We start from the raw sequence: 23,887 nt of genomic DNA on the forward strand, positions 1-23,887 counted from the left end.
CTCCGCAAACCAGAAGTCAGACTGAGCAACGTCAGCGCCAAGCTGCCCCATCGCTGCTCCGCACGCCTCGCCGGCCCCGGACGCTGCCGGGGAGCTCTGGCTGCCCTCAACTTTGGAAGTTGAAAGAGAAGCAGCTTTGCTTTGAACTAACAGGCGGGCAAAGCCCACGTGAAAGGGCAGCTAGCGGGGCTGGGGCTGCTGCGTGCAGGGAGGAGTTCCTCCAACCGTCGGCTCCTCCGCCGGGGCCGCCGCTGAATTCCCTTGAAAACAGAGGGTGGGGAATAAAGACGACCATGTAATAACACCAGAAAAATGCCACCGCAGCTCTGTCGGCTGCGACACCACAGCCCCAGAGATATTAGCAATACTGGCATTTCCCCCCGCCGCAAGAACCACACTGGCAGCGCGCTGCCGGCAGCGCGGGGCAGGGCGGGAAGCGGCTCACACCACTTCCAGCAGCCACTTCAGGGAGGGACAAACGCCGTTATTTTGCTTTACAGCGAAATGCTGCCACTTAGGGGACTCCCGATGACGTTCTTGTGCCTGAGAGCCCATGTCCTCTTCGAGGAGGGGCTGCTCCGAGCGAGACGGGCTCCGTTAGCCTACCAGGGAGGTAACTTTACGCACTGGATGTGAGCTCCAGCCCGCACGGATCCTGCTCTGCCTCTAAGGCAGCAGCGAGCAGAGCTCTGCTACTTATACCCAATACTCAGCTCTTTTGGCAGATGATTAATGGCCCGAGTCTTGCAGTTGCTCGCTTCCAGCCGGGCCGAGAGCTGTGAACACACCTAGGGAAGGGAAGGAAAGGGAAGGGAAGGAGGAATTGGAACGGCGGCTCATCAGGGAGAGGAAAACTATTCGCTGTGTCTTTGTTTTCTGCAGAGCTCCTCCTCCCGGGAGCGGGATGCTGAGCGCAGAGCAGGGCCCCTGCCCCGAAACGGAGGAGCTGAACCAGAACAATAGGGTGGGGACTCTGGATGGGCCCCGACAAGTGGGGTGGGCTGGAGCGGGGGCACCGATCCATCCTTTTGACTTCATTCACACTTACAGCTGCATTAGAGACATTTCCTGAAAGCACAGTAGGAAGAGAGGGGTATTCGCTCACTCCACCCTCCATCTAACACTGTCCTTGCGATCCAGCCGTGCACCGAGAGCCAATTTTGGCCTCTGGCAGAGCTGCAGGCCAGACATTACAAGCGCTGGTGTGAGCAGCACAGGTCCCCACCCGATGAGCAGCGCGCAGACTTGGAGCGGAGCGGAGGGGTGCTGCAGCCAGCAAAAAACCCACACCATCGATGTAGGGAAACGCAGAGCGTTCGAGCGTGTCTGAGGTGGCCCTCAAGTTGACGAGGAGGTGACAAGAGCGGGATCTGAGCATTTGGCTTCGGGACACGGTGCAGCCACCAGCCGATGCCACACGAAACGAGGCAGAGCTCCTCCCGCTAAAGAAACGAGGGGAGCGACAGCCACGCTGCACGGGGACCCTGAGGCAGGATCCGTGCCGCAACCGTACCACCGTGGGGCGACCGTACCACCGGGTCTACAGCGCATCATCTCCCGACGATGCCATGACCCGCAACGTGGAGCAGAGGATTGAAAACAGCGCGGCAAAGCCCTGCGCCTGACTCACCGCAACCCGGGAGCCCGCGTGTCCCCGGCACGTTGTGATCCTGCATGTGGAGCCTGAAAAACAACTTTTTTTTTTTTCTTTTCTTTTTTTTTTTTTTTTTTCTTCTCAAAAACAAAAAAACAGCCGCCCTTCTCCAAATCTGGAGTTACTCAGCCTGACTCACACCAAGGCTCTTCTCCTGGCTCTGCCGGCAGAGCCTGCGTGTACCTGGAGCGGGCTGCGCTGGGGATAACCCGCCGCACCGCACACCTGGAGCTGCGGCGCTTCCCCGAGCGCTGCGACACGAGCTTGCTGCAGCCAACCTAATTATTTTCAGCTTCAAACTTCAACCATTTTTGGTGAATCCCCGAATAAATAAATAAAAAAAAAATAAATGGAGACTATATTTTTTTTTTTTTTAAATGGGAAAAGTATTTCTTTCATTCTCCCATAACACGAATCCAGCAAACATGAAAAACATGAACCCAAACCAAAGCTCAGACATCACATCTGGGGAGAGACCAAGCATGGAAAATTTTAATCCAAAGGTTAATGTTTGGGAAGCTCCGAGTGTGTGAAAAGAGGGGTTAGATGGGTGCTGCTCCGCGGCTCGAACAGTTGTTGCCGCCAAGTGGCGGCTTTCAAACGGTGCCTGCCTGCCCCAGCCCAGGCACTCGGGGTCAGAAGCTAAAATAGAAAACAACTGAAATCATTGCAAGCAAACAAACAGTCAGATCAGATGCTGGAAAAGCCAAGCGAGGAAGGAGCCAGCAGCACGAAACGCAGCTCGAGCCCTGTGACTGGAAACAGCCTCATGACTTGCCCTGGGTGAACCGCACCAAACCACATGGCGGTGGTGGCCCTCACCACCCTCTCCTGCTCCCTCGAGCTCTCCTGCGCCACCTCCGCAGCTTCAAGATCAGTTGACAGCCCTGTGCCACTCCTGTCCCAACTGTCACCTCCATCCCTTTTGCTCGTTGCTCTGCAGGATCACGCTCCAGTGGTTATCACATCTTGGGGTTTTTTCTCCACCCTGCAGCCTGAAGCTTCATCCTTCTCACCCAGAACAACCACCTCCTGCCCGAGCAGAGCGCACCCCGCTCTTCGCCTTCACCCCAGCCAATACATCTCCCTGTACCTGCCCAGAGCAGTGCATCTCTGCTGCTCTCCTGCTCTGCGCCCTGAGCTGCTGGGCTCCCGTACCCCCGCTCCCGCTGCAGATCTGCCCTCTGGGCTCGCCATGTCCCCGTTTCCCACACATCCTGCCTCCAAAATGCCTTTGTCTTCATCTTCTGCATTAGATTATGCCCTTTCCAGACACTAGAAATCTCTCTCCCCCCAGCTATAACAGAATAGCATCCTAATTGCCTTTGTTAGGGATGGGGCCACGCTTGTAAAATCGCCACGTCTGCTTGCAGGGCCGTATCAGCAATAACAATAGCTTAAAAGCTACAGGAGTTATAGCATGGAGTCCTCCCACACTTAACTAAACACAAAGAGAAGGGACCATATGTCTGCAAAGGCGGCGCTGTCAGGTGGGTCGGAGCCCGGCTCCCCGGGGGTGGGAAGGGAAGGCACGGCACCAGCAGGCGTGAGAGCATCCGGCAGAGCAGCACCGCTCGCTGCGGCTTATTTACAGCATCCAGAGGGACGCCGGACGGGACGCTTCCTGGGATCAGCCAGGGCAGAGCTGCTCCCTAAGGTAGCAGAGATGGGCTTTGAAGAGCTGCGGCATCCCTGCCCACGGACTGGGCTCTTCTCCCAAGCGCACGCTCGGCAGGAGAAGAGCTGGGCTCTTCTCCCTTGGGACAGCCAGCAGCCTCGCGTCCCTGCCCGCTGTGCCCTGCCTGGCCCCGGAGCAGCCCCAGCTCCCGGTCCTGCTCCGTCACCCAGGGGTGCTCGGGGGGAGCAGAAAGCTGGAGTCTCTCCCAGACACCAGGAGACAAAGCAAGCTCCGTGCTGGGCTGAGATGGACCACTTTGCATCAGCGGAGAGGTCTGCTCGTGCCAGCGTACCTGGGTCACTATGGCTGGCAGGCCATCGTCACCTCCTGCGGGTATCCAGAGTGACACTCAGCAAGCCCAGTAGCTCCTTCCCAGACAAGTGCTTCCTGGAGCCATGGGAAGGTTTGATTTTGAGTACATTGCCATGAGACGCAACAGAAAACGACTGTGTCCTGCTGCAGAGTGATATCTCCCAAACAACTGGGATGTCATACGTAGCTCCCCCCAGGATGGTGGTGCTGACCGGAGAGGCACGAGGAGGAGGAGAGTTTGGATGGATGATGGGGTCCAGCGACAAAGATGCTAAATTTGAACAGGCACAAAACTGCTCAAGATGTCAGACACAACCAGGCTGCTGGGGGACACAGAGACAGCGGCCACAGAAGGGCAGAGGGAGAACTGTCAGTTGTTAGCAGCGAATCTCTGCAAAAAGATGGGAAAAACATAAAATAGTGCCCAAAAATGTCCTTTAACAAACCATTGGATAACCCAGCTCCAGACCAGCGTTGTGTGTACAGTGCCTTGCTTGGCTGAGACAGGACCCCAAAATCCAGACACCTCTCACGGAGCTCCTGACCACACTCCTCTCTCTGCAAGAAGAAACCTGAATCTGCTCACGACTAACTGCAGAAGCACAGAGAAAAAAGAGGAAGACAACAGAAGAGAGGTTGAGAGAAACGCTAGGAATCTCTGCAGACACTGAACATTTCCTAAGCTTCGCTCAGAAAAAGGGCTCTGCGAAGAAAACAGGCAAAACACCTCTGTCCGGGCTGGCGAGGGGGCTGCAGGGGAAGGTTCAACGGGAATGACGATGCCAAGAGAAGACCCTGAGGAGGAGCTCAAAGGAAACCGCGGCAGGGCTCACCTGCGAAGGCAGGGGAAGCGTGTGATGAGAAACAAGGAGCAGAACTGGCTGGCCAAGAGAGGGCTGGGGACTGGGCTCCCGCGGGGCTCGCGCTCAGGGAAGCGTGTGCTAGCACGCTCAGAGGAGTCCCAACAAAGGACAGGCGGGCGTGCTCCAGCTGCCCATGGACCATGGCTCCCACTCGGCGCTCTTCAGCCCTCCAGCCAAGGGGGAAAATGTAATCAGAGCAATTTCTATTAGCAAGAATATAAAGACTTGGAACCTCTGGGCTGTCTCTTGACAACTAATTAATTACCAGGTAGCATCCCCTTGAAGCTGCCAACACAGCACGCACAAGTTCCAGCATGATTTAGGGAGAGAGATGAACTTTACAATAAACTCTAGAATTTTACTTCATCTCCCGCCACCATCTGAGATCCTGGGGGAACAGGAAGGGGTGGCAAGAGGCAAACTCCGAAGCCATCTGGGATCATCATTAACTCATTCGCTTGTGGCCTCTGAAACAAAATGCCGACTGCGCTGTGAGCAGCAGCTTCGAGCCAGATGAGAGCTCCTCGTACTCTCCGTTTCTTAAATGCTCTCCTGCCAGTTTCTGCGACAGTATGCCCGGCCCCGCGCAGCCCCCTCGCCTGTCCCCCAAGGCTCCCGGCTCCGGCTGTCAGGGCAGGCAGCCTCCGAAAGCATTAAGAGCAGAAACAGTATTTCAAATGGCTTTTGGTGATATATTCTTCACATACAGCAACAAAAAGGAGTAAGTGAAGAAGTATATCAAGAAAGCAGAGAAAGGAAAAAGAAAAGGAGGACAAGAGGACAATGACAGAGTGACTGCTGCTGATATAATTTTTATGGGAAAACACTGAAAAAAGCCACAGTGGCAGAAGGTGCCGTACCCTAACCCCAGGGGCCGGGGGGGCTGGAATTGAGCGTACTGAGCTGGCTGCTGTGGCTGTGCAGCGCCATGCCCGGCTGGTCCCTCACCTCCAACCACATCCCACTCCTCACTGTCCTCAACAGAGCGTCCCTTTCCAGTTGATTCATTGCTAATTATTACGGGACTGGTACATCAGGGCAGTCACGGAGCTACGCACCTGTGTCCCACACGACGACTACACTGCGGTGGAGGAAAGGAGTCTCCCTGCTCTGGGGGACCAACCACTGCTGCCATAAGCCTCTCCTCCCCTCTCCCAGCCTGGGACTACAGGACCAAAACCTCAGACCAGCCCAGGATCATTCCCAGGACACAAAGAGGCAAAGGCTATCTGGGCTGCAGAGGTCGCCGGGGACAGCAGCGGACACCGCTAACCACTGCAATGTGCCAAGCTTTGTCCGGACATCTCATAAAAAAAAAAAAAAGCCACAAAACCAAACAACAAACCAGATAACAACAACCTACAGTTGAAGATCAGGATGCGTGACCTGTTGGAGAGCGCTGGGCTTGGGCAGCCAGGCCAGAAGAGGATTAAATGCAAGCCCTGTGGCAGCACCGTGAGGTCTGTGCTGGAGACAACACATGAAATATGGGGACATCTGGGGACAGTCATCCCAACAGTGGAAGATTTCTCAGGCTCTGCAGACACAGGGAGATGGGAGATGCTGTTCAGCTTAGCACACGTGAACCGAACTACACAATACAGGGAACCTCTCAGAGAGCCGGTTTTGCCTGCACTCACAGTGGCAGGAGATCGACCATCAGCAGCATCCTGAACAGCACTACAGCGCTACGTTTGAGGACTGCCTTGAAAAGACATTTTACATGTGACAACTCTCCCGCCTCACCAGTTAAGACAACCCTGGGAGCCAGTTTGTCCGGGTGGGCAGCTTTTGGGACCAGAAGCCTCCGTCTCCCTGTTCCAGTCCACAGCTCTACCGGCGGCTGTGGATTTCTTCCTTAGACACCAGGACAGCCACAGGTCATCTTGCTCAGGTGCAAACGTTCTAGGCTAAGCCAAAACATTTCTTTTCTTTTTTAGACTTACTTGATGTAAGTCCAAAAACTGAGATGACATCAAAGAGCCCATTGAGTAGATCCCCTCCAGAAACACACAGGGACTTTACCTCGTTAACGCAAACACAGTTCCCCTGCAGACTTCCTGGGAACAGCTGAAGGAGCATCGCACTTCAAAAACCAGCCTGCACATCACAGGGGTGGGGAGGAGCTCCGTTCTGGCCCAGGATTGTTGACAACCATTTCAAAGCCCACGCAGGATCACACACAAAAATCGTCACAGCCCTCGGGGGAACAAAATTACCTTTGTCCCCAGGAGATGGGCTGTAAAGGCAATGGCAGGGCAGGAGGTGTCACACTAAGCAGTCCGGGAGGGCATGCAGTCTGATTTTAAGGAGACAGAGAAGAAGATTTAGATGATGGAGCAATTTACCCCTGCTGGAACTGGTCAGTGATTATTTCCCACGGGCTACAAAGAGGAATGTCCCTTCAGGACTTCAACCTGTGCTGAAAGAGTCCATCTTCTTCCAAGGGATGACAACTGCCAGCAGTTCTGTCCCTGCTGCAGTCCCCAGCTCGGGACTGTCACTGGCTGGCGGCTGAGGTCACTTCCAGAGGGACGGATGAGACCTGCAGGAGCCCAGGCTCAGCCGTGGCACAGAGTGACAATCAGGAGATACGCTGCTTCCTGGAAGAACTGGAACTGATGTGCAAATAATGAGAGAAAAATGTGGGGCGAGGGAGGGTTAAGGAGAGATTAGTCTGGGGCACACTCTGGGAGATACACAATGTTAAGTATGAGGGCAAAGGAAATGAAAACTGGAAACTCAAACATAGTCAAGAATCCAATCCCAGCCTGGGCAGGAAGTTTACACTCTGCTTCTAAATATACATGTTTTTAAATCAACAAGCTTTCTTGTTCCTCAGCTCCACTGTACAACCACACAGGAGAGCTAACCGGACAGAGGCACTGCCAAGCTCTGCCTGTCCCCAAGCGACAAGGTACGGGGGATGGAAAGCCCCGCCGTGCCTCAGAGAACAGAAATGAAGGCAGGATCCCAAAGAAGCTCCGGGAGAGCAGGATTCCCGGCCCCCAGCACCCCGCTCAGCGTGTCGGCGCCCAGTCCCTCGCAGATAAGACTCTCCTGCGGTGACCAAGTGCCATGCCTGCAGACCACGAGAAGGGGAGGAAGCGATAACCTGTGAGCATGAGTCAGATGCGGTGCCTCTTTCCTTCCTGCTCTCTGGCCACTGCATTCACGCTCAGCAGTCGGATAGTCACATATTTTTTTAATTTGATATAATTATCTCCTAGAAATTACTGTACACAGCCTCTTGGGATCTAAAGCAATTAAGTGAAGATAAATTTCTTTCATGGAGCAAGCTGTCAAAGGATGAAGCAATTTCATTCCCCATTTGAAGTGGAAGCTTTGGGTCATGCATGGTTTATTTGAAACAATGCCATCACCTAAAGCTGCTGATCTTATCTGTCTCTCTCTGTCTCTCCATTTCAAACTGCTGAAGATGTGCAGCGTGGCACTGCCTGAAGTGATGACATCTGGCACCAGGCCAGCTACAGAAACAAGCTGCTCCTCCCCGAGTCTGAGTGCAAGAGGCCAAGCATTCCTATTAAAAAGGGGGAAACCGAGGTGAAATCTGGGAAGAGCTGAAAAATGGGAATCCCGCCCAAGGGAACAGGAGACCCATGAGCTACGGGAGGAGAAAGGTGCCTGCAGGAAGGGGCGGCACTGCCCAAGACAGGATGGGAGCACGTAGCGCATCTCTGATGGGTTAACAGTCTACCAGGCTTCTTCTTCGTCACCACACTGCCCCGAAGCCATCTGAACCAGGCTTCGAGGATTTCATCGTGACAAGGAACAGCCCATGCACTTCAGTCTGTATGAGGAGAGACATGGCAGGACAGAAATTATGTCCCGTTAGCACATACACGCGAAGTCTCTCAGAAGTTCCAGCAAATTCTCTCCTGTCCTCACATTTCCCCATGCCAAGATGTTTCATTTTAGACAAAAAACACACAAACCATAAAATAACTCATTTAAACTAACCATTCTCCAAAGTAGTGTTCTTTATCCTGAGAAGGGGAGGATGGCCAGAGACGCTGTGGAGCAAAAGAGTGGCCACAATGAGGGCTCTGCTGTCTCCACAGGTTAAGTGCTGAAGATGCTCAGGTCCTCCCAGGGGGGAAGGCATGCTCCACACCCCACAGGCATCAGCCAAGCCAAGCTTTGCACCCTTAAGCAACCTAAAGGTGCCACTCTGCCAGTTGAACTACCTTCACCTACCTATTGGGAACAAAAAGGCAGAGGACATCAAGAAGACCACGTATGAATGGATCCTGAAGTCCTCCTGCATATTGCTGACAGCAAACCAATCCCACTCATGCCACAAAAAGCCAACACACCCCCAGAGCACACCGCGGGCAGGGAACGCAGAGAGCAGCGGCTGCTCATATAGAATCATTTAGGTTGGAACAGACCCTTAAGATCACTGAGTCCAACCGTAAGCCTGACACTGCCAAGTCCACCACTAAACCATGTCCCCAAGCGCCACGTCTTCATGTTTCTGTCATCTCATCCAGATCACTCACGCAACCTTCAGAAATGCTGCCCTTGGCGTTCAGTCGCTAAACCACCCAAGAGCTACACAAGACTTGCACTGACACAGAATTATGCCAATAATGGCCTGGAAATCCAACTTTCCTCCAGCGATGGCCAGGTATTGCACGGGAGATGCTTCCCTGCTGCAGAGGTCAGCAGCACACCATGACTCGCCAGTGCCTTCGAATCTGCGAGCCCCTCGCTGTCCCCAACCAGCATTTCCACCTCTCTGCCCGCTCTTCTGTTTAGCAGCTGCTCCATCTACACACTTGCAACGACACAATCATCCAACGCACCCATACAGGTATTCGCTCCCATTCCCACCTACCCAAATCCATCCACACACCTCCTTTCCAGCTCTCCAGCCTACAAGGATTTATCTCTCCAACCCCAGCATTCCCCAGGCGATTAAGCCTCTTGTATGTCCAGCAGGTACTATGTGCTTCCAAAACATGAGGTGTCCCTCCATGCCGACGCCCGGAGGATCTCTCCTTTCCCGTGTCAGGGCAGTCACTAGCGAGCAACTCTCAAGTCACAGGGAAGTCGGTGAGGACGCTCGTTGTCTAGAAGAAGGTTGAAGCTGCAGTGGTGAGAACAGGCAACCGCTGAGCAAATTCAGCTCCTGTGGACTGGACTGATAAGAGCGTTTCATCCATCGGGTTTCTGCAAAGCTGTAATCAATGTTGATCAAATCTTTGTTCATTAGGACAGATGCCAAACTAAGAAAGATACCAGTACTAGAGGGAGATAACAATATAAGCTGCCAATGGGTACAAGTTCAAGAAGCGTCTGGATGACTTAAGAGTGCAAGCGCGGTCTTCAAAAGTGACTTCAGCACCAGGAATGTGGTATGTCACTGGCAGCTGGTAGGTTCCAAAAATGCATATCAGCAGACATGTCCCTGACACCCTCTGGAAGCTCTGCTCCGCGGCCACTTCTCCATGGGAAACATCATGCGTGGACCAGGCACCAGGTGAACAGACACAGCACAGATGTAGCAAACACCATCTTCTTCTGTCTGTAGCCATAAATCTCTTTCTTTCAATAATAATGGCTAAACATTACATCATTTATGCTTAACACAGAACCAAAAGGTAAATCTGTTCTGTTGCTCACAAACCAAGCAGACCAGGCAGGCAACAACCTCTCAGACCTCAGAAAACACCTTTGCCTTCATAGCAAGAATTTGTTTTTATATGTGCATCTACCCATCCCAGGTACAGTGAAGTTTAGGGAAAGTTGGTTGGGTTTTTTTTTTGCAATAAAGAAAATAACTAAAAATACATACTATTATTGTCTGTCTTCATAACATATAAACTTATAGACAAATATTTGCTACGCGGTGGAGAAAATGTAAAATGCTGGTAGGCAAAATGTTATGGCAAATTTTGTTAATTTAAATAAATGATGGGGTTTACCATATATTTAAGTAAATATATGCAAATAAGTTATGGGGAAAAAAATGTCATTATATTATCTGGATTAAATATCCAGCATTTGTAGTGTCCCACCACAGACACAGTTAGACCAGCAGCAGCAACGTTGCTCATGCAAGGCCTGTGTTTAGGAAGAATTTTAACGCTTCCCAGTGAACCTTCACTTAATACCTCCTCGTTTTCCTCAGGGAGGCAGGTGGCCTGGGGCTGAGGCACTGGCCCGAAATCCTGGGTATCTGGGGTTTGTTCTCATCCTGAAGCTAAGGCTTCCTGTGGGACCTGGGTCAGTCCCTCAGCCTCGCGTACCTCTGTTGCCAATCTCTAACCAGGAAATTGCTTTTCCTTCTGCCATAACGTGTTGTGGACATACGTTCATTAATGCCTGGGAAGTGCTTTGACTTCAATGACGGTGAGAAAAGAAAACGATAAATAAGACCATGGTGGTGTCTTCTCTTTCTGATTTGGGATGTGACAGCACGAGGACACAGAGGGTTACAGCTCCAGCCTGCCACAGGAGCTGGGTCTCCATCCTCGCCCGGACTCAGCCCAGCGCTGGCAGACGGATTTGGCATCCACAAAAATAACACAAGGTCCGGCTGGGAGCAGAAACGTGGGGAGCAGACTCCAAGCTCAATGACAGAGGTCACCTTCCGTCTCCCGTAGAGACAGAGTAGATCCCCATCTGTTATTTGGGCTGACCACTCCCTGCATTCCACCCAGTCCACTTCTCTGGCAAGCTTCCCAGGATGTGGATCTTTCTTATTCAGGATAACAATGAGGAGTTATTAATTGGGTCTTTTTTCAGGTTTCCTGAGGTCCTTCCAATAGCCGCGTTGGTGGATACCACAGCCGTCGTCGTCTTCAGCAGGGATGTTTTAAGCATTTCACTTGGTCAAAGACAAAACAGAAGTAGTGCTGTGAACCAGGGTCACCCCCGAAGCTAAGGCCAGGTCAGAGATGAAGAGTGAGACCCAGGGCTGAGTTTAGAACCGGAGTGCAGAGTCTGAGCGGTGGATCCAGCAGTAAAAACATGAGGCAAAGAGGCAACCCTGATTCCCAGGGCCCTCCTGCATGATCAGAAGCGCCACATTAAGTCTTGAGCACCACAAAGATTGTCCGAGGTGAGGCCACACTTCATGCCCAGGGACCGTCTCAGCCAGGCAGAGCAGCGTTTCCATTTCCTCAAGGTTTCTCTGGGTAGCAATAAGAGATGGCTCATTGGGAGGGGATCCAGCGTTAATGGTGTTTTAATGAGGCCTTTCAATATACTTACAGACTAATCAGCAAATTCCACGAGGTCTGGACTCTAATAAGTCATTCTGAGTATTCTAAACTCATGGTGAATACCCCTTTTATAGCCAGAGCCATGCACTATCTGGGCCTGGTGTCCTGCCAAGACGTGGCGGGTTTGGTGCCGTTAGGGTGCCAGCGGGGCAGAAGCAAGGTCATTACCTGCCGAAAAACCCCAAGGGAAACGACGGGTGCATGCAGCGTACGCCGAGGAGGTGCAGCACAGGAGACTTCATGGTTTGACTCTCCTTTCCTAGGTTGCTCCACTGATGCCAACTCCGGGAACACGTGGTCAGTGAGTTTCTTGAATAGGACGTTTCCCATTTCCCAAGAGTCTGTGCCGAACCTCTGGAGGCAGCTTTTAGGACAAAAGGACTGAACACAAATAAGTTTCCCGTCTCATTACATAAACCTGGCCTGACGATGACAGAAGCGAAGATGTTTGACCACGAGCATCATCTGATCCGCGTGAAGAGATCCAACGCCGCCTGAAACCAGGCATGGGACAAGGCTGATTTATCCTCTCAGTCTCTGCCTTGAGCTGATGATCACATCGCACTTCCAGAAAACACTTGAAAAGAGCTTTTTGCTGACACCAGAGCCAAACTGCACAGCTCTGGCTGAGGAACCACCCACGTGCTGGTACATGTGCACGGCTCACGCCCAGGCTGCCTGATTCACTTGGAGCCGACGCAGTGGCGAAAGCGCCCTGTCCAAGAGGAGCCTGGAGGAGAGGCAGAGGTGGATGCAAGGCTGGGAGAAAGCAGGGGAGGAAGGGACGGAAACGTCACGAGCCGCTTGAGCGAATTCCCCACGGCTTCCCCATGCCCCGGGGTGTTCCTCACTCCCTCCAGGTGCCAGGAAAGAGGCATCTCAGGGGTAGGGAAGGTTGTTTCCACCAACTTCTGGTTCTTCCCTTCCCGCTTCCCCTCTCCCCCCACCCCAGAGATGGGGCTGCCTGGAAGGCAGCACCTCGTACTTCCCTGAGAGCCGTGTCCAGACCACAAAGCCACTCTCGTGCTCGCTAACAGGCGCATTAAGAGAACATGTGTAACTGGATCTTAACACGTTGGCAGGTGGTTCCTCACCTCGTAGTGAGACTGCAGTTCTCACACACCAGCTCTCAGCTTCAGGACAGAGGCAAAGCAGCGGGACCCCAGCTCTGCAGAGGGGTGCTGGCCGGAGGTTACCGTTAGATCCGCTCCTCCTGGCCGTCGTGCCCGCCCGGCCAGGGCTATGGGATCTGTTAACGTTTGGCTGCCGCAAAGTAACCGCGCAGCTTTGAACTCCTGCTGCCTTCAACACCGTTTCTGCAGCTCCGTGCCACGGCTGTGCGTCACCAGGCAGGCGGTTGTCCTCAGCCCGAGCGCTCTGCACGGCTGGGACGAGAGGACGTGAAAAGCTAGTATGCCCCAGAGACTGCAGTGCACAGGATACGGACTGGATTAAAATCTGGTCAACAGAGGTCTTAAAATGTCAGCGTAAACAGGAGGGCAGTCCTGGCGGGGCTGCGGGGAAGCTTGCTTGGGCTTACGCTGATTAACAATAGGTTCAGTGACCTGGACAAAGAAAACCTCTACTGATAAAGCCTGCAGATTAGACACCGTCTCCTACCCTCCCCATCTTTGAAGAGAGCAATTCACCAACAGACAAAAACCTCAAAATTGCTCAGCCACCTACTCAGGAGCGAGCACCACGCTGTTCAATGCAGCTGAACGCAAAGCTATGCCTCGAGGAGCAAAGGCTGCAGGACGCTGGAAGGGTCCGGCGGGTCCGGCGGAGAGCAGCAGAGCAGAGTGGTCACCTCCTCCTTACGCTGGTGCAGCAGCTGCCAGAGCAACACACGGAGCTCAGACAGCGGACAGCCGGAGCTCAGAAGCGCCAGGAGAACAGCTAAGGGGATTCAAAACCATGCCCAAGAGACCATCACGTCTCTCACTCCATCTACTCAGGTTATCGAAAGAGGATGGGGACGGGGGGTCTTGGGATACAGTTACGTATCGGGGTCAGAGCAGCAACGGAGGGCTTCCCAACCTACAGCAAAATTCAAATAGCGGCAATCGAAACAAACCAAATTTCAACCAGAAGTAACGCGCATTTTTAACAGCAACTGAAATTGGCTCCTGCAACACTTTGCCACAGATCCCGATGGGTTCTCAGCCTTCGAAAATCAAGGCTGAGTGCCTTCTACAAGACCAGCTCTTGTTCCCTCGGGAATTTCCCTGTGGTTTCCTGATGGAGATGAGACCAGAGGAGATGGCCGCAGCTCCCACGGCTTGCCAGCATCCGGGGCTCTCCCGGGCTGGGTTCCCCGCTTCCAGGACTGACGCACATCACCGTGGGCTCCTTTTTTGACGAGGGGGTTTCTGACCTGTACATTCTTCCCAGCAGCTCCCTGATGTTCAAAGCACCTTGCTGACAGACAGGCAGGTGTGTCTGCGACAGTGGCCACCTCCCCAAACCCGGTGCGGGAAGGGGAGAGCGCCCCCCCCCCCCCCCCCCCTCCAAAAGAGAGCCCGAGGCAAGGCACGGGGGAGTACTCCAAGCCCAGCTGTGACATTTCCTTTCACCTATACCTGTACAGCTGTTTCCTACAGGGCTGCAGCCTCAAGTGAGATGTGTGAGGCTTCTGTAGGTGCTTGGGAACAAGATGGAACAGAAACGTTTCACACCTGGCCCCCAAAATTACAGCACGCTGGAAGGTGGCCAACATAAACTGGCAGAGTACCAGTTGCAATGGACATCAATTAAGAAGCCTGTCATCCTCAGACTGCAGGGTTTTCTTTTTGCGATCTGCATCGCTCCTTAAGCCTTCAGCAGCACCAGCGCTGGAGTTTTCCAGATGGGATCATTTCCCTCAGATTCCACTCGCTAGATTTATTACAGCTTTTTTTTTTTTTTTTTAAACCCACCCCCCCTTTTAAGAGCCTGAACTATTATTCCACATTGCGGATTTCTCCAGGGCTGTATTCAGTGTCCTCGTGCAGCGCTAGTGCTTGTTTGCCACGAGTTCCCTTTACCTTCAGCTGGAGAAATGCAGTTTTAAGAATATGTTCAAAACCCTCTTAGCTTAACGAGTGATTAAAAACCGAGACCAAATGATACATGAACAGGAGACCTCCCTGGAAGACGCCCCACACAGCCCTAGGAGATGCAGCAGCAGTCACCAGGACAGCACTCATGCCCATTTCGGTGAAGGTATGTTTCAAACAGCACAACAGACACCAGCGTACCCTCCTCTGCCACCCAGACCCGGGGGGACACACTCGGCTTGACACGTCCCACTGTGCTGATGACACCCGGCAAAGGCAGAGAGAGGCTCCCGTGGTGTCCACACGGTCCCTGGCACTTGTGCTTCAAGGAAATGCCAAGGATGCACGAGGAGCTCAAAGCAGGTGATATTCTGTGCGCTACCTCCATGGTGGCATAAAATCCAGCCTCTCCTCCATCGCCCAATGACATCATCTTCCAATATGGCCCATAATTTAGCCTAATTGCTTTTTACTATCCAAAGGCACCACATGAAAGGGAAGGTCGAGGCTGGGATGGAGTTCAGATGCTGGTCAGAAAATGTAAACATTTCTAACTCCGTCGCCTCGGGGCTGCCAGCTCCTGCCAAGTCCCCGCTCCCTGCAGGGCTGCCTGTGGCAGGGATCTTTCACTGCTTGTTTGGAAACCGAGGCAGGCAGGAATGGAAGGAGTTTTTCAAGGATGACTCCTCCTTGGACTCTCCTACTTGGGGCTCCGATCTCTGCTCACAGTTTCCCTTTTCCTCTCTGGACCAAACTCCAGGCTGGAAGCTCTCGCTCTCATGGGCTAAGTGCATTTGCCTGCCAGCTGGAGGGAGATGCTCAAAGGCTATGGAATGGGAATATGGAAAGGATGCTGAGAAAACAGTTACATTTGCTCACTGGGGTTTTCTCTCTGCTTACAAAGAGTTTGCGCTCTCACAGTCCTGGTCTCACTGCCCCTTCCTCTGACGCCTTGCAAGAAGTCCTCTCAAAATCACTGTAGGGTGGCCACTCTAATGGGGATTTCATCCCTGGCATCCCGGGAGTCATTAGGTCTCGGAAAGGACAAAACAGCCAGTGTTTAGAAGCATGACAGAGCCCGGTGACTCTCATCGCTATTCCTCCTGGGCTTTTAAACCCGGGGCTGCCTTTCCAAGAAGGATCAGCCATGCCTACACATTGCCAAGAGATATCGGCAAGTCTTAAGAAGACCGAAATACCGTAAATAAGCAAAGTGAATATCAAGACAGGACTAATTTTAGCCCGAGCCTACTATGAAAGGCTCGTAAATAGCTAATTCACAGCCTACTAGCTCTGCAAATCTACTGCATGTTGGGGCAACTAGAGAGAGGGTCAAATTTGGACTGTCCACCTGGGCTGGACAGTGCAGAGGAAAGAGATTTGCGTTTTCTAAGGAGAACAAAGCTCGGATTTGGGGCTACCTGCACAGACAGGTGAGCAGTGAAAACAGCACGAAGCAAGTACTTGTGAAACAAGAACGGCACCGAATCTAAGTGGCCACCCTGGAGCTGGAGGAGCCACGTGGTGCCCCGTTTGTAGGTCTGGGGCGGTAAAATATCGCTAGTTATTTTTCAGAGCCTCCCATTTTTAGGGCTTTCATTTGCCTGGTGAGGCGAGGCACGGTTGAGACTAGCTGAGCGGTGAGCATCCGAGACAGCCCACTCCACACATGAGCATGCACACGAGGGGGAAAAAAAGCGCCTTTCTGTTTCAGAGGAGGGAACCACAGTGACTAGCCCTATAAGCATATGTATTAATCATGCACCGTCTGGTTTTAATCCACACACTGCTGATCCTGCGTCTCACTGTATTGTTATCAGGGGAAGGAGTATTTCTCCTCAATCTTATTCACCAGCCAAAAGTCTGAAAATGCAAAAAACACATTTGTGAAGTGCCTTCCCAAGGACCCTGGGCCCCGGACCTGGTGAGCTGGGGCTGCTGCCTTTTTATTGGCGTTTAAAAACCTTTTATTAACGTGTGTCAGGGCTGGGGGAGGAGAGAGAGGCTCAGGTTTCAGGACCCCCCATGCAGAGAGGTTTATTGTGGGAAGGGACATTAACACTTTCTCCTCCACATCTCCCTGGCCGGGACATGTGGCAGAGAGCGCGGAGTGCAGGCACAGGCTTGGGTGACGCACACGTGGAGTGCATGCAGAGCTTGCAGGGATAGGAGCCATCGGTGATGTGGCTGCGCAGAGGAGAAGGACCTCCCTGCTCTGCTCCATGCTGGGCCATCTGCAGCCCCCTGCCAGCCCTGCCACCAGCTCCACGGGGCCAGTGCAGAGCTGGACGCCCCGGAGACAACAGGGTTCAGCGAGAGCTTAGGAAACCAGGACACGTCCCAGGTTCCCAGTGCTGCAGGAGAACAGACCCACACGCAGCTCAGCTGCACCATCACTAGGACTTGCTTTAACCTCAACACGACCCAAGTGTTTTCCATTACGAGTCCCCCCCCCCCCAGCAGCACCACACACCACCTGATGAATCCACATTTGTTACCTTCCTTCTTTCCGCACCTTAACTCAGCCGTGCTGCCGTTCCCCGCTCTTGCCTCGGGTACAACGTTGGGCGAGTGAGGTCCTGGCAGCGTCTCCTTCGGCTGCAAACGCTGCAGACACAGTCTGACAGCTCAGGCACCAGGCTGCATAGTTTGCTGTTGACTGGTACGTTCGATGGTGTTCCATCACACAAGCTGCAATGGATATCTGCCCAACATACGCCCAGGAAAACATCACCAAGTTATGCTCACCCTGGAGCCAGCTTTTGTTGGTTACAGCTTCAATGACAGTGCAAGAGACGATGGGAAGCTCTAAGTGTCACACTGGCTCCAGCAGGAATCCGAACGCACAGCTTCATGGCAACGAACCGAGTCAGAACATTTTCACTCAAAATAAGAGCCAGGCCAAATGCTCAACAATTTGCCGAGAAACTCTGGCTGAATACTGCACTCCATCTGCTAAATGGGACGTGGAGAACAAAAAGAAGTGGGAAGCACAGTGTTTGTCCCATATAGCTTACAAAACAACCATCCTGTTGGTGCAGCCAATAACCTAACACCACTTTAAGCCCAATACTCTCCAGTCTTGCCTTTCAACAGATTCCTTTCCTCTGAAATTTTACAAACTACAGTGCAAAAGCACGGGGTAAGGATTTGGAGCATCAGCAAGCAAGGTGAGATATTCTCCTTGCAGCAAAAAGCCAATCGCCTCTTCCTAGCCAGGCAAGTCACAGGGAAGGTACCAGAGCGAACTTCCCAGAGCCACTTAGGCATACCAGAACCCTCCTCCCAGCCCACAAGACATTCCCAAGGTGCCATATAAAGAGCAGTACATTTTCTTCGCCTCTCCAGCAAAGAGCTGTCGGGAACTTGGGCTGAAAAACCGGGCCAAGCCTGAGAACATGAAAGAAACTGGGTGCAGAAAAATAACTCCTGCTGAAGAGCACTGAAAAATCAGTACTAGAAAGAGCTCTTGCTGCGTGGAAAAACCATTTCTCACCTGCTCGCAGCTCAGTCAATCGGCAACCAACAAAGAGCAGGCGAACGGGAAAGTTCCTGCAACGCGGCTGGGTGCGGTACGTGCCAGGCAGAGCCTGCTGCCATCGCCTGACTGAGGCTCAGGGACACAGGTCCCCTTGTGCCACCACGCTCAGCATGGGCACGGCACCCTTCCACTGCAAACAGCCCAGAGATGCATCTGCTGAGGAGTGGGATTCATCTGTGCTCTGCACGCTAAAAGGAGGGCAGGGAACAGATGGTGGACAGGGGACCGCACACAAGGATCCCCCAGTGAAGACGGATCGGGGGTTTCTTTGCAGAGAAGTGTCTTTTTGAATCTTGCTCGCAGTCGTTCATGAAAGGCATATGGGTTCACGCCTCTCAGTCATACCTTCCTGGCTTGGCCTGCACTGCCTTCTACAACACCCCACTTCTGGAGAGTCAACTAATTCACTTTATTAATACCACAGAAGCAGAACATTTGAGGAACAAGGTAGCCATTTGACTGTAATGACGCAGCTCCCACTCCAGTCCCTTTCTACAGCTTCAGCGAATCACGGAAAATGGGGTAGGAGCATCCAAAGAGGTCACTTTGCCTCCCTTTCCAAGGTAGTTCACCTCCACCCAAGTCGTACCTGAGAGAGCCACTCAGCCTGCTTTTAAAAATCTCCAAGGCTGAAGAGATTCTGCAGAATCGCTAAGGAGGCTGCTTTCAAGGGCTTAACTACCCAAAGGTATGAAGCCTTTCCTAAAGTCTAGTCTTAATCTATTTTGCTGCAATTTATGCCCATTCCTTCCTGTGCTTTTCAGCATGGAGCTGGAGGACAGCTTGTTCTCCTTCTCTCTGCAACAGCTTACCGCATTTTCCCTGAATTTCCTCCAGCCTAAAAAGCCCCAGCTCTTCCAGGCCTTTCTTGGAAGTCAGGATTTTGAGATCTCTGCTCTGTCTCACCGGTCTCCCCTTAACCCTCTTGGGTGTCCTTCGCAAAGTGAATACGTACACCTGCTGTTTCACCAGTCTGACCGTTACCGAAAACACCGGTCAGTGCCAGATCGAGAAGAGACCTTGCAGAACCTGTTGCTTCTGCTCAGCATGTCCAGGCCAGTGCTGGTACCAGTGGGTTCCTCCGTCTGCCTTCGTGTGATGTGTTCGGTGCGGAAGACAGAGAGCAGAAGATGGCACAACACAACTGGCACACAACAGGGGCTCAGACCTGCACAAACACGAGCGAACACCCCAGCCTGCTGGAGGGGATGACGATTCCAAAGTCAGCTACTTTCAAACCAAACAAGACCCACAGAGGCAGCAAAAAAAATAAAAGAAAGGGGGGATGGGCACAGCCGGGCTTGGCTCCTTCTCTCTGGCATCTGTGATGCCTCTTGAGCAGAGCGGAGCAGGTGCCACCGTGCCTGATAATCCTGGATGTTTGGGTGGCTGCTGCTGCGCTGCGAAGGGCACCAACTCCTGCCAGTGGTGGTGTACGGTTTGTTTATGAAGCAGCAGAATCAAAGGCAGCCAGGACAGCGAGAAAACTCAGCTCGGAAGCTCAGATATAGCTACAGGACAAAACCACATCTCTTCTTTTACACACGTGAGCGCAAGTGCCTGGCAGGGCAGGTAGATGGCACTCCGAATAAACCGGTGTGTGGTTAGAAGAGGCAGAGTTCAGGGAATACAGACCCCCTCCCACAAGTTATGGGGCACCAGACGGAGCTGCTCAGCCACCTCACCTGCCTGCTGGGGCTCCGGCGTGGGGCTGCTGGGGGAAGAGTCCCTGCGCAGAGAGTGGGGCACGGGGACCGTCCCCAGCAGAAGCCCTGTGAGGCCACAGCAGACGCTGGGCAAACAGGCTACCTTAGGGCAGCAACGGCAACCACACGCTTTTTATTTTAACCCCTTCAAATTGAGCCTTGAAAATCTGCTTTTCCACAGCGAATTCCTGGACTAAGGTGCCTTCCCAAACTGGGAAAGCCTTCAGTTTTACTGGGACCCTGTGCTCTTCTGCCGCGAGGGCCGGGCAGACAGAGAAGCGAAACGGAAATTCACACCTCTTGGTCCCTGTGAGGCAAAGGTCCTAAATTTCTCACCGTCATTTCAGGAAAACGTCAAGAAGAAGCGGCACATGGGAAGGCACACTGCGACCATCACATGCAGGCTCTCCACAGAAACCAGCCCCTGCATCTCCACTTCTCCTTTCATAGCACCAACCGCTCGGGGAGGCACCGCCGCGGCTTCCCAGATGAGCAGCGTTTCTGGTGCTGTGATTCTGCCTCCAAGCAGGAAGCTGCTGAGAGCCACTCTTATCCTGCCGTGCCTCCAAGGGCGTGCAAAACAAATGCCATTGTGCCTCTTCCATCCCCCATCAGGTTCTGACACGTTATCCAAGTGCAGCCCCCAGGTCCCTTCTGGCCAGGTGGTGGCAGGGAGCAGACCCAAAACCCCACATCAACAAGGGAACTGATTTCATTATTCTAAAAACAAACAGCCAAAGGAAAGTTCAGGCTCGAATGGGCTCCTAGAGCAAAGAAAGGAAAATAGAGAGCGGGCAGTGGGGAATGCTTCATATTCCTAAAAGCCTTTTGTACGTTAACACATGGTGTCTGCTTCTCTCTAGTCACCTATTTATCACTCTCCTCTTTAGAGAAGGAAAAAAGTCCTGGCTGCCTTCCTAAGGCAGAGTTTTGTGGCCGGGGGGAGGGGGAGGGTGCTTTAAGCATGATGCAAACCATTTGGAGTGCACCGAGAGCACTGCCAACACAAGCTGCACTATTTAAACAAGTGAGGAAATGATCGTATATACAACATGCCAGCGAGCACACACACACCAGAGGAAGTCGAGAGGGGTTTTCATGACACAGAGCTGGATGTCAGCGGCTGAAAGGTCGATATTTTCCCTTAACACCCTTCTCAATGACTTAATCGTGTTCCGTTTGCACAGAAAACTTCCCAAGAATAAAAGTCTGGAGGAATCGAGGGGGGATGTTTGGCCTACTGCTGACCTTGTCCGAGGTCCTCTCCACGTAGCAGGGCTCCTGGGGGGCGACCAGCAGGGGAACGAAGCCCGAGAGCAGCCGATCCTCTTCCAGGCTAAGCAGGGCAAGGTCGTCATCTGGGTCCTTGTACAAGGGCACCTCCGACTGATTCACTGTGGTCAGTATGTTACAGAAGTCAGCCAGCGTCGCCCACACATCTACTGAGACCCTGGGAGAACGAGGAGAGACGTGAGCAATTCGGGGCTGGAATGCGTTGGGAGTTGCCTGCAATGCTGCAGCGAATACCAGAGAGGTGAGGCGAGGCGAGGCACGCCACCACCGCTGCTAACCTACCCCATCGGGAGGGCTCCAGGCGCAGCTGCGCTGGCACCGAACCCAGGAGGGCTTGTAAGCCTTGCCCGCGAGCGCCGACACCGACCACCCGGTCCCCCTGCATGGGGACGGCTCCCTGGATCTCGTCCTTCCCGCTGCTCTGCCCACCTCTGCCCGCTCCCGAGCTGGCACACGCGCGGGAAGCAGCTTCCCCGTGCAGTGCCAGCAGGAACCCAGCTCGTTCCAGATGGGAGAAACGCTGCTTATTACTCAATTTCAAAGCCTGCCGGGAGGACAGACCAACCCCCTGCACTGCTGTCGGGGCAAAAGGGGCACTTGGGGGGCTCCAGCCTGGGTTGGGGCACCCCCTCCTTCGCCCGGCTGTTATCTGCTGCAGTCACGTGCTGCAGCCAGACTTTAAAGCACAGAGATTTTTTTTTAGTTAAACCCCAGCCACGGGGGGTTGAGCCGTGTTTTGCTTCTGGCCACAGTTTCAACACTTGCGACTGACCTGCAAAGCCGCCTTTGCAGTGTCTCACCTTCCCGGAACGGCAGTGATGTGCGGGAAGCCGGGTGCGAACACAAGGCCACCGGCAGCCCTGGACCGCTCTCTGCGCATCCCCATCACACATCCCCATCGCTGAGCACACCCTGGGGAGGGCCCAGCAACCCCAGAGAGCACCAGCAAGGGGGAAGCAGGCAACAAGCACGGGGGCCCTGCAGCCGACCAGGCTGCCTCGTACTGCATTTTTTCCTCCTGTTTCTAAAAAGCAATCAGATAGTTGGTTTTTTTTTTTTTAGTGCATAAACCGGGACGAAAGCAGGGAATAGGGGAAACTGGGACTGATCTGCTTCTGGTGGCAGGAAGGAGGGCTGCTCCTCCACCCCACACCCCTGGGGCACCGAACAGCCCAGTGAAACCAGCATCACCAGTGGTGCAGCAGTGACCAGCGCGGCCCGAGGCAGCCCAGGGCTGGCGGGAGGCCCCCTGCTCTTTGAACTGCTCCAGGTGGACAGAGTCTGCACTCGGTTATTTACGGGAATCAATGTACCAGGAAAGCACACTGAAATGAAACATCTTGTTTTCAAGAGCGTCCTGGGAGCCAGGCAGAATGAGGAGCCATTAATCAAAGCCCGGCACGTAATCAGCACACATGTAACGCAGAGTCGCCCACGTCCCTAAGCCAGCCCCAGCCCGCACGCTGGAGGAGAAGAGGTCCTTCAAAGCCCTCTGCGCACAGACACCAGGAGCTGGGTTCATTCACAAAGCTCCATCGCTTGGCTCAGCCAGGTCTGGCTGTCAGAAATGTTTAAATATGGAAAAAAATAAACAGTTGCAACACGTTTTTCGGAGGGATCTGTCCGAGGCCCTTTGTGATGTAATGGGAAACGCTGCGTTTGTGCTACCAGCTGGAAAATAAACAGAGCTGCGAGGGTTAAAAGGAACTGAACTTTCCACGACCCCTATCTGCAAAAGAAGAAAATAATAAGAGGAATGATCCACTGCCCCACAGCCCTGATAGTTTATCCTCCGGCCCGGGCTGCAGAGACAAGCACCGGATGCGATAGGACTGCTCTGGGCCACCTCCAAGGCGAGCTCTGCCCATGGGAGATGCACAGGGCTTGGGAGGCTCAGCCCTCCCCCAGTGCCCTGCTGGCAACTGGGCTCGGCTGCCTGAGCCCGGTCACATAGCACTGGTGGGGCCCCGCCAGCGAGGGCTGCGACGAGGGCCTGGCTTGGATGCAGGAGGTGCAGAGGCTGCAGGCATCAGCGGGGGGAGAGGAACGGGGAGAGAGCCTGCAACCGCCGGGGAACAAGCGCACGGGGGGTGTTGGGGACAGGCACCGGTGCAGAGGATGCTCCCAGGGCACTGGGACAGCCAGGTGCGTGGGGCCAGAGAGAAGGAGAAGGGAAAGAAACACATTGCAGAGACCTCGCCTGTATTCCCCGAGAAAGAGAGCTGCAGGCACGGGATGGAGATGAGCAGTGAGGGTGGGAGGGAGGCAGTGGTAGGACGCTGGGCAGGACCGGGATCCACAGCAGGGCAGGAGCGGTAGCGGGGTGAAGGAGCAGCATGGATGAAGTACAGGGAGCCATCTGCCTCCACGGGGCTTGGCACCCAAAGTCAGAGAAATGCCACGCGAACAGCCACCGAGCTGCCGCTGCGAAGACGCCTGCGGTCACCCAGCCCAGCGGTCCCCTCTCCTCTCCCCCTGCGGCTGCCTGTCCCCAACCCACAGCCCCTCCGGCAGCGCTGCCCGGCAGGGCAGTCCCTTGCTACCCCCTG

At 53.6% G+C, this 23,887-nt stretch overlaps 1 protein-coding gene across 1 annotated transcript in view; it reads right to left on the reverse strand.

Moving 5' to 3' along the window:
- Positions 1 to 21,209: 21,209 nt before the first annotated feature.
- LOC309679573 (telomerase-binding protein EST1A-like) overlaps positions 21,210 to 23,887 on the reverse strand; it is a gene marked incomplete at its 3' end in the record, with an annotated part of 65,032 nt that continues 62,354 nt past the window's right edge. Inside the window, exon 13 of the mRNA XM_082492921.1 lies at positions 21,210 to 21,495. Coding sequence (XP_082349047.1) covers positions 21,210 to 21,495 — 286 coding nt within the window. The remainder of the gene's footprint in view (positions 21,496 to 23,887) is intronic.

This window comes from Vanellus vanellus (genome assembly GCF_965231255.1).
Source record: "Vanellus vanellus genome assembly, chromosome: 19".
In the NCBI taxonomy this organism is placed as follows: domain Eukaryota; kingdom Metazoa; phylum Chordata; class Aves; order Charadriiformes; family Charadriidae; genus Vanellus; species Vanellus vanellus.